The 11,461-nt window shown below is 42.4% G+C and overlaps 1 protein-coding gene across 1 annotated transcript in view; it reads left to right on the top strand.

Annotated features, from left to right (window-relative positions):
- ADGRG4 (adhesion G protein-coupled receptor G4) overlaps positions 1–11,461 on the top strand; it is an 81,041-nt gene that overhangs the window by 62,941 nt on the left and 6,639 nt on the right. The window contains 1 exon segment of the mRNA XM_007462916.1: positions 1,838–1,899. Coding sequence (XP_007462978.1) covers positions 1,838–1,899 — 62 coding nt within the window.

Here is an 11,461-nt window from a genome sequence, read left to right on the forward strand (position 1 = left end):
TAGGGAAAGGATTGCTGTAAAGGCCTAAAGTAAGCAGAAAGGCAAACTAGAGCAAAAACTTAAGGACTTCAAGGTGATGTTATGATGACTCCGTGTTCTGTGCTTCCTGATGGACCATAGTGCAGTGACCTTTGGTTGCCTTTCTTAAAGACCAGTGTAGACTCCGGTTCACACACAGAACACCTCTGGGGGCCTAGCTGTAGTCATTCTCTCCATCTCAGTGCTGGTGGTAGAATGGCCTCATCCCCCTGTAGTTTTCATTCTATTGGCTCCATCAGCAGTTCTATTTCCAAGGGCTGTAGGCAATCTGGAAGCAGTATGGTGGGTTAAAAAAAAGGCACCAAGCTTAGAGTCAGAAGAGTTTGGCTCAAGTCACTAACTCCATGACCTTGGGCACATCACTTCCCTACTCGGAACTACATTCCCTCTACCTTCAACATGGTGGCATGGGGGGGCAGGATGGATCATCTCCAAAGGGCCTACCAGCTTCAGGACTGTGTGACGCCACACCATTTTCCAGTTTAGGCTCATTGACTAGTGTTGGAGTCTCCGCCTCCATTTCTACATGGGCAAGTCAGTGCATATGAAGAAAATCTTTCTGCGGCCACAAGCGTCCATCAAATTCTGGCCAGCTAACTTGCAGATATGTTGGTGCCCATGTGGAGCCACTGGGGAGCCATGGCATATAGAGGCACGAACCGTGGAAGGATTTTAGTGGATAATAGTTGGGTCTGATTGGGGAATATTTGCAAGAGGGTGAGTTAGGGTTGGCTCCCCTGCTGTCCTTGAGGGATATTGTTTCATCAGCAAATATACAGCCCAAATGGACATACTTTTCTTTGAAGGAGCAGTAGTAAATACCATGTCCAGGATTTTAATGCCGTTGGACCAAGCTATAGACCTGGAGAGCCCAGGGGCCTGCAGCCAGCACTGAGATGCTCGTCATTTATGACAGTAACGAAGCCAGTGGGGCAGGTAGTCCAGCCTCTTGGGCCACAGGATCTACGACTGCAACCTGGATGCTACCATCAGACATATGGCAGCCAGAAACTCGACTCCATCAGCACCGAGTGAAAACTTGCACCCTCTGTACCACTAGGCACTCTCAAACTTGAGAAACAGCTGAACCTTCAGAGCAGGAATATCAAATTCATAGGGGATACAGATAGGTGTGTTATCATTTTACATTGTCTCTTCCTGAAGGCCTCCAAGATTTGTCCATGACTAGCCTCCTCTAGGTTAAGGTTACTGTGAATAACCTAGCCTGTTATTCACAAGGCAGGAAGAACAGATGCACTTGTAATTGCTTAACAGTACTGTCAGGATGAAGTAATTCACCCCAAATTTAGATTAAACTATCCGAGGAAAAGCACCACAACTTTTACTTCCTTTCTAATTCTTCTATTTATTCCTTCATTTGATAAACATGTCTTATGATTCTACTATGTGCAAAGTCCCTAATGCCACAGCTGAAAATGCTCTTTTTTTTTTTTTTTTTTTTTTTTTTTTTTTTTTTGCGGTACGCGGGCCTCTCACTGTTGTGGCCTCTCCCGTTGCCGAGCACAGGCTCCGCTCCCATGGCTCACAGGCCCAGCTGCTCTGCAGCACGTGGGATCCTCCGGGACCGGGGCACGAACCCGTGGCCCCTGCATCGGCAGGGGGGAGATGCCCCCCCCCCCCACCACCACAAACAGTGCCTTTTATATGTCAGAACTTCTGGGATATTGAGATTAGAAAGGAGTAAACTTGTATCCATACCATTATGATTCACTAGGAAGATAAATAGGACTCTCAACAATGCGCCACCAGGGAAGCCCTCTTTTTTTCTTTAATGCAGACAACTTTGACGAAGATCTCAACTGTTTCTCTCCTTTGAGTTGTGAAGCTGTGCCTAATTGTGTGAGAAGGATATTACCTGTGGAAATCAAAATGAATTCCATTCACAAACAAAGATTTCTTCAATAAATCCCAGCCGAGATACCCACCTTCCCCTACCCCCAGACTGGGGAAAATGTTGATTTTGTGAAAGCATCTGCTCCAACTTTGCATTCTAAATATTATTTTGGAAGGGTCAGAATGAGATAGCATTTAGTGAATATTAAAGCCAGAATAATTCTCCTATTCATTGTAATAGTTGTTTCTTACTTTTTCTGTAGAGAAGATATGAGCCTATAGTTATGATATGTTAGGGGAGAGCTGTCTACAGCGTTGGAGATTTTGTTTTGAAGACTCTTGTGTCTACATCCTGAAAGAAAAGAAAAGATCGTGATCAGGGTCCTCACGGTGCAGAGAGTCAAACAATTTCAGATGGCAGAAGTTTCCAGGTACCCAGTTGGCCTGACACCCACGCAGGCAGTAGATAAGAAAAGTCACAAGGTCATACCTTTTGGGGAAAAAAAAGATGCTATCCTGTTGGCTTGTCATGACAAAGCACCTGAAATCCCCTTTACTAAACTTACTCTTTTGATCGAAGCCCCTTTTTAAAATGTCAACATGTTTTGTGAAAACAGTGGCTCATCAATCCACAGACACCCATCAGTTCCTTAGTGGGGATGAACTTCTCAACCAAGACAGCCCCTGAGGGCACAGGAGGCAGGGTTCTGAGGAAGGGAACAGAACAGGGGTTGTCTGAAGCTGGTGGTTTTTCCTAGGGAGCAAAGGTCAGGGTGAGCAACAGTAGGGGATGGAAGAGAGAAGACTCATCCAAAGGCAACGGAGTGACCCTGAGGATGAACTTTGCCTGCCTTACACTCTGTGGCTAAGCATGATGGGTGGCCTTCTTAATCCCATCACACATGCTGTCACCAAGGCTTCCCAGCCAAGGCAGGCTACTAATATTTGTCCTTAAGTAGAAACAAGTAAAGAGATGAACATTCTGGAAGGATACGCAAGCCACTAGTATCAGTGGTGGTCTTCAGGAAGGGGAATTGGGTATCTGGGTACAAGGGAGGAAGGGAGGCTTACTTTTCAGTCTTGTACTGAGAGAGTATACTGTCTCTTCAAGAAATAAATGAAAACAAGAACTTCCCTGGTGGTGCAGTGGTTGGGAATCCGCCAGCCAATGCAGGGGACACGGGTTCGATCCCTTGTCCGGGAAGATTGCACATGCTGCAGAACAGCTAAGCCCGTCAGCCACAACTACCGAGCCTGCGCTCTAGAGCCCGTGAGCCGCAACTACTGAGCCCGTGTGCCACAACTACTGAAGCCCGCGCGCCTAGAGCCCGTGCTCCGCAACAAGAGAAGCCACTGCTCACCACAACTAGAGAAAGCCCGTGTGCAGCAACGAAGACTCAATGCAGCCAAAAATAATTAATTAATAATTAATTTTTTAAAAAAGATCAGCTGTCATTTAAAAAGATAAAGTAAATTTTAAAAAATAAATAAATAAAAACAAATAAATAAAGACAATTGGAGCCTTCCAATGAGAAAGAAAGATAAATTCTTGGGTTTCAATACCACAAATTTAGTCCCCCATTACTCTCATGAGTGTGTATGACGCAGTGGGCTGTGGAGAGAGCAGAGCTGAGTTCAAATCCCAGCTCTTAGCAGAGATGTGACAGAGATTCCTAAATGTGAGGCTTGGGGAAGTAATAATAACAGTACATTCATCATAGAGTTGAAGTGAGGCTTAAATGAGATGAGGGTTGTATATTTTCTAGCACAGTGAAGCATAGTACGACGTAACCCCTTTTCCTTTCTAACTCCCACCCACTATGGAAGCAACCTAAGTGTCCATCAACAGGTGAATGGATAAAGACAATGTGGTATATATATATATATATATATATATATATAATGGACTACTAATCAGGCATAAAAAAGAATGAAATTTTGCTATTTGCAGCAATGTGGATGGACCTAGAGGGTATTATGCTTAGTGAGATAAGTCAGACGGCGAAGGACAAGTGCTGTGTGATATCACTTATATGTGGAATCTAAACATACAAACAAAGAAAACAAAATAGAAACAGACATAGATACAGAGAACAAACTGCTGGTCACCAGACCTGGTTGGGGGGGGGGGGGGAAATAGGGGAAGGGAATTAAGAGGCACTAACTTACAGTTATAGAATAAATAAGTCACAGCAATGTAATATACAGTATAAAGAATACAGTCAATAATACTGTAATAATTTTGTATGGGGACAGATAGTTACTGGACTTGTCACGGTGATCATTTCATAATGTATTTGTTGGATCGCTCTGTTGTACATCTGAAACCAACAAAGTTCTACATCAACTATACCTCAATAGAAATTTTTTAAAAAGAGAAAAAATAATTACAAAGCTCCTTGGAGCTTCAGGGCACAGGCTCTGGCTTTTCATTCTCTGCTGTGCTCTGGGTACCCTGTGGGCAAACTGGCAAACACTGAAGAGCACTAAACTCTCTCCAGGACAAGTCATCTGGGCTGACCCTTACCCCCCCCCCCGCCATCTACCCCCAGGGATATGGGAAGTTTGCGGGGTGGAAGGGTAAGTTAGAGAAGGTAAAGTTTGTATCCTTAACATTCAGGCCTATGGTTAATTGGTGTGTTTCTCATCCTGAACTTCAAGCATTTAGGGAACACAAAGGATTTGGAGCAATGGAGGAAGGATATAGTTATACCTCTGTTGATTACACAAAACAAATGAAATGAATTAGATTCATACTTATAATGTGTGGTGACTCCTAGGCACTCCATAAATATTTGTTGCATGCATGCATGAATGAATGGTCTAAAATACATGAATGTATGAAAGCAACAGCTGCTTTTTCCTAATCTGGGGTCTCTTATCTCAGTGCTGAGTAAACCTATGTTCTCCACTAATATGTAAGCTTCATGAAGGTAGGAACCTTGTCTGTCTTGTTGACCGCTGTACTCTTAGTGCCTAACACGATATTTCAGTCAAGGTTCTTTGGTTGCCAGCAACAGAAGCCAAATGTCTCTGACTGACCGTCTTGACTGTCAGTTCTGGTTACCCAAGGAGAAGGGACTTGGCATGATACTCAAAGTGAGATTCATAGAAAAGGGGGAGGCATATGGCATTCAAGGCCCTGCATTGGAGGACTCTGGTGTGAGTATTAAGAAAAGCCCCCAAAGAAATCAATAGTAAGTGGTAACTTCAAATGTTGAAAAAATAATTCATCTCATCTAAATGCATAAGAAAGCTACAGATGTTTCTTTAACATATGCAGTCTTATGCAAATGATTATGTAAATTAAACAAAAAGTTGGGACTGGCAAATTCCCAAATTTTCAAGATTTACTTATGTGAACCTAGTATTCATCATAGAAACAGGTGGACGGTTTTTGCTCACACCCCCATCACTTAGGTGGGAGGGGAGGCAAGCCTGAAGGATGTGCTACATTAATGGGGGGAAGGCACTCAAATCGGGGGATGTACTAGATAGATGGTTAGATACTTAGATAGATGATAGATAGATAGATGATAGATAGATAGATAGATAGATAGATAGATAGATAGATAGATAGTTTTCACCTTCAAAATGTTAGCCAGCTCATCCATCATGCTTAGCTGGTTTCGGGCAGCAAAGGGACTAGAAATGGAAATGAATCTGGGTTGCAGTGAATTTTGATGAAGGCCTAGTTCATGCAAAAAAGATTAAAAAATAAATCTTCAGTCCACCAATTCTCAGAGGAATGGAAAACTTTAGAGCAATTATAGGGGAAGAATAAAGACCTAGTGTAACAGCCTCCATCAAATCTTCAGACACTGGCCCTTTCAGGGGTAGCGACAGAGGGGTATACTTTATAGTGGATCAGACTTCCCCAGTTGGTGGACCTAAAAAATCAGGTTGTGAAGGCTGACAGTGAGTTGGATTATCCTCTAGCTGTTTTCCACCCCCCAAAATATTCTCCCAGTCCTTCTTCCCATCTTTTATTAACCTCAGAATGGTTGTGTAATATACCTACTCCTCTGCACCTTGGCGTTTTTGATACTGTTGTTGTTGTTTTACATTTAGCAATATGTCAGAACATAAAGGGTTTTTTCTTTTAAGACTGCATGGTATTCCATTGTATGGCTATACCATATTTTTTTGCGGTACGCAGGCCTCTCACTGTTGTGGCCTCTCCCATTGCGGAGCACAGGCTCCGGACGCGCAGGCTCAGCGGCCATGGCTCACGGGCCCAGCCGCTCCGCGGCATGTGGGATCCTCCCGGACCGAGGCACGAACCCGCGTCCCCCGCATCGGCAGGCGGACTCCAACCACTGCGCCACCAGGGAAGCCCTATACCATAACTTTTTAAACAGGTTTCCTAATGATGGTTTCCAAATGTTTGCTATTTCAAAAGAATGCTGCAATAAATTGTCTTGTACATGTCCCCCCCAAAAGAAATAGGTTTGTGGACTTGAGGTTGGGGGACTGTTTCCTAACACTGGGACCAGTGGCCATACAGCTAGTGACTGCTTCCTTTTGACTGAGTCCAGAAAAGTGAGCAAGTAAAGGTTTCAGGGAGTTCTGACATTCTTTTAAGCTGTTTATCTGACCAAGTACAGCATGCTGGTCATTACAGGTGCTTCCTCTGGGCCCAGCCCTATGCCAAACACCACAGAGGATGCAGTGATATATAAGCCACAGTGCTACCCATAAGAAACTGGGACTGTCCTTGGGGTAATAAAACATCCACACCTGTAACAAATTGTCTGTAGTAACAAATGTTCACCCTTCAAACTGTGTGGTAGAGACCCTCAGGCATAATATACAGAAGTCATTTAATTATAAATCTAATTCCTCAAATACTTATTGAGAATCCACCATGTTTGAGGTGCTAAATAAGACAGATACAATTCCTACAATTGCGTGGGGAGACAGGAAACCAAATGTCCAATAACAATACTGTGTGTGATACTGTCATACACTATTACTGGAGGTTTCAATTTATAAAGCTGGTGGGAGGACAAATAGACACAGCCTCTTTGGAGAACTGTTTCGTAGTTTCTAATAAAAAATTAAACAACTCTATGACCCAGCAATTCCACTCCTAGGTATACACCTTAGAAAAATGCAAACATGTGTCCACAAAAAGACTTGTACACAAATGTTCATAGCCCCTTGGTATTCATAACAGCCCAAAACATGGAAACAACCCAAATACTCATCAGCAGTGGGAGCAAACAAATTGTGGGAGGCTCATACAGAGTAATACTACATGACAGTGAAAAAAGAACGAACTATGGATACACAGAACAACATGGGTAAATGTAAAATATATACTGAGTCAAATAAACCAGACATAAAAGATTATATACAGTATGATTTCATTTATATGAACAGGCAAAAATAGTTGATGATTATAGAACTCAGGATAGAGGTTATCTCTGAGGGAAGGGTATATACTGGGAAGGTGCAAGAAGGAAATTTCTGGGGTGCTGGAAATGGTATATATCTTGATCTAGATGTTGGTTACAACGGAATATACACATATAAAATTTCATCCAGCTGCACACTTAAAATAGAGCATTTTATCCACTTTATGTATGCTGTCTCTCAACTGAAAAGTAGAAGGGAAAAACTTTTTGGAGGGTACTTTAGCAGTATCCACCCAAACTTAAATGTACATGTAATTATCCCCAGAAATCCAATTTCTAACATTTTATCCTAGCATAGAAATACAAAGATGTATGGGCAAAGTTCTTTACAGCGACCCTGGAACAGTGAAAACTGGAAATAAACTAAAACCCAACAATATCATAATGGTTAAATAAATGTGGGCTATATATAACGTGAGATAATATGCAGCTAATAAAAAGAATAAGTTACATCAATATGATTAATAATGTAAAGATGTCCACAATATAGTATATGCTAAAAAGCAAATTGCAAAACAGTACATATAGTATGATAAAATATGTGTAAAAATAAAACTGTGTGTGTATGCATATCCGTATATATGTAGCCCACAGAGAGTTTGTAAGGATACACACCCTCTTGTTAACAGTGGTTTACCTCTGGGGAGAGTGATTGGTGGGGACTTTCACTTTTTATTTTATATACTTATGGATTGTTTTAATTTTTATAAAATTAAAGCCTATATACTTTTTGTAATTTAAAATGCTGGTAACAAAAAAATAAAATTTTGGTAATGATCAAATACATGTAGTGCTTTGAGTTTCCCTGTCTTGGCTAATATCATTCACTCACTGAGATAGTAACAGTAGAGGTAATCAAAGGGGGATTGTTGAGAAAGATGACAAATTCAGTCTTGGACATCTGGTTTTGAGATGCCTGCAGGACATTCAGATGTAGATGTTTAGAAAGGAGTTGGATAGGTAGGTCTGGATCAGAGGGGAGCAGTTAGGGATGGAGATAGAGATTTGGGGGGTATGGATGGCGATCAAAGCCACTGTAGGAATCAATGTGATTATTGAGGGATAGTATATAGCGGAATAATGGAAGCAAGGAGGCCCAGACATGAGGAGCACGAAGGGGCCAACAGAAGTGGATCAGCCTGCAAAAGCCATCTTGAAGGAATGGCTAGAGAGGTAGGAAGGAAACCAAAAGTATGAGGTGTCATGCAAGCCAAGAAGGGAGAGGTTCACAACAGACAAAGTAGTGACAATATGCTGCGGAGAATGGAAATATGAAAAGGGGAGAAATATCTCTTCAGGATTTAGTGACAAGGAAACTCTAGTGAGATCAGGAGGTTGAGTGCGTAGGGGGGCAAATGTAGCTCTTTCATGCTTAAGGAAACTTTTTTCTTTAATATAGAATTTTTTCATGGGAGTCAAACTATTGAAACAATTGCCACTACCCCCCCCCCACTAACTGTTATTATTATTTCTTGTAAACATTTTACTAATCCTTAGAGAATGGTCTCATGGGAAGCTTCTCTGAAGTGCTTTTTCAGTTACTTGAGCCTGCGATCAGTGTGGTAAGTTGCTGGCAGGCATTTTGGTGGACCCATCCATAGTTAGGAAGGGTGAGGCCAGTGGGCGGATTCTAAACCTACATTGACTGCTCAAAAATATAGCTCTTTCAATAAATTTAGTTGCTACGTTGCAGGAGGTGGTGGTGGAGATGGGGGTCACTGGAAAGGATTGAGGTTGAGACTTTTTTTTTAATATAGTATTAAAATCAGAAAGACTTGAACACATTTACATGGTGATGGGAAGTACCAATAGCTAGTTGAAGTATAGAGATTGAAATACTGAGGGGGAGAGGGTACAATTTAGCCAACCGAGCAAGGAAGGAGGGGATGGGATCCATAGCCCAGATGGAAAGATACCTCCTAGACAGAAGGTGAGGCACTCCATTGTAGCAGGAAGGAAGGAGGAAACGGTGGGAGTGGAGGCAGGCAAATTTATAGATTTGGTAAATAGGAATTTAAGGTAGTTCTCATCTGATATCTTCTATTTTCTCTCTGAAGTAGGAGGTGATGTTACCTGCTGAGAGTGAGGGGAGAGGTGATAAGATGGAGAAGCTTTAAAATAGCTGCTATGGAGAACAGGAGGAAGCGCTGAGTGAGGAAACAGAAGAATCTGTAGGCCTCCTTCAAGCTCCACTTGAGGTCATAATCAGGGGGGATGGTGGGAGTTCATCTCCTGGGAGTGACGGTAGAGGTGGAGGGTCTACGCAACGTCAAGATCTCTGATCACCTGGGTTACTTGATTCAAACAACTAGTTAATTCAGTGAAGGAAACCTGCTAACATAATTACTTGGCACTAGAAGAGCCCAAATCGTGATTACATCCCCAGTGGAAGCATTTGGATTGAATTCCATCACCCGAGGCTCTATCGCATGTTGGAGAAAAGGAGACCTAACAGTAGCACCTCATTACTCTAGTCACAGCTCAGAAGCAGCTGCCTTTACTATTCGCACCCTCACCAACACTACTTTTCTAAATTGGAATGTTTCTTGTTGCAGCATTACTTATGGTGACAGGAAGTTGGAGCGGCAAAATGTGGTGGACACACGTTTGGGAGTCGTCTTCAGCAATTAGAAGCAAGGGATTAGATGTAGATAGAACAACATGTATAGATTTTGAAAACAATGCTGGGTTAAAAAAAAATAGCAAGAAACAGAATAATATTTACTGTAATACCATTTACAGAAATTAAATTCTGTGTTTGATTAACTCAACCTTCTGCACCTAAGGCACTAACTAAATACAGAGATTAAATCCAAACACTTCCTAATCTCTTGAAGACTATGTTTCAAGCAACACCTTTATCTCCAACCCAGAATAATGGGCTCATACAGGATCAGAGCTGGGGGAGAGCGTGCAGGTCATCTAGGGCTGCCCCTCACCTCACCACTATTTTTATTGAGGAAGAAACTGAGGCTCTGAGAAGGGAAATGACTTGGCCAAAGTCACACTCTCAGTTGCAAAACTTAGACTAGATTCAGATCTCGCAGGCCCTGTACTCCTTCCCCTGAACCCTGCATATCCACTCGAGAGAATTCTCACTTGTTTTGTTGTCGTTGGCCTCTTAAATGAATTCAACTTCATCCTATGGTTTCTGTTTATTTTATTTTATTTTTTTTTTTTTAACATCTTTATTGGGGTATAATTGCTTTACAATGGTGTGTTAGTTTCTGCTTTATAACAGAGTGAGTCAGTTATACATATATATATGTTCCCATATCTCTTCCCTCTTTGTCTCCCTCCCTCCCACCCTCCCTATCCCACCCCTCCAGACAGCCACAAAGAACCGAGCCGGTTTCCCTGTGCCATGCGGCTGCTTCCCACTGGCTATCTACCTTACGTTTGTTAGTATATATATGTCCATGTCTCTCTCTCGCCCTAACACACCTCACCCTTCCCCCTCCCCATATCCTCAAGTCTGTTCTCCAGTAGGTCTCTGTCTTTATTCCTGTTTTACCCCTAGGTTCTTCATAACATTTTTTTTTTCTTAAATTCCATATATATGTGTTTCTGTTTATTTTTTTTAATCTAAAAATAAAAGCAGGAAAAAGGTGTACTGCCCTGCTTTGCTTACACAGGGGAAGAGTGGTTAAAACCAGTGAAACTTATCCCAATTGCAAGGGTTCTCAACAATTTTTTAAAAAGTCTATGACACACTTTTTGTTTTTTGTTTTTTGTTTTTTTGCGGTACGCGGGCCTCTCACTGTTGTGGCCTCTCCCACTGCGGAGCACAGGCTCCGGACGCACAGGCTCAGCGGCCATGGCTCACGGGCCCAGCCGCTCCGCGGTATGTGGGATCCTCCCGGACCGGGGCACGAACCCGCGTCCTCTGCATCGGCAGGCGGACTCCCAACCACTGCGCCACCAGGGAAGCCCTATGACACACTTTTTAAAAACTTTTATTGAGATGTGATAGCTAGATTGAAGGGCTTTCGAAAGTTTACTAAACAAGGCAGTAAGAATAATCATGTAGTCCCTATTTCACTGCTACAATGTCTCACAGGGCCTGGGATAGCATGGCGACGTTAATCTACATGTTTATCAGCACACGTCAACCCTGTGTCACGGTTTGAGTAGAACAGTTCCCTACA

Source organism: Lipotes vexillifer, unplaced genomic scaffold (genome assembly GCF_000442215.2).
Source record: "Lipotes vexillifer unplaced genomic scaffold, Lipotes_vexillifer_v1.1 scaffold481, whole genome shotgun sequence".
Classification (NCBI taxonomy): Eukaryota; Metazoa; Chordata; class Mammalia; order Artiodactyla; family Lipotidae; genus Lipotes; species Lipotes vexillifer.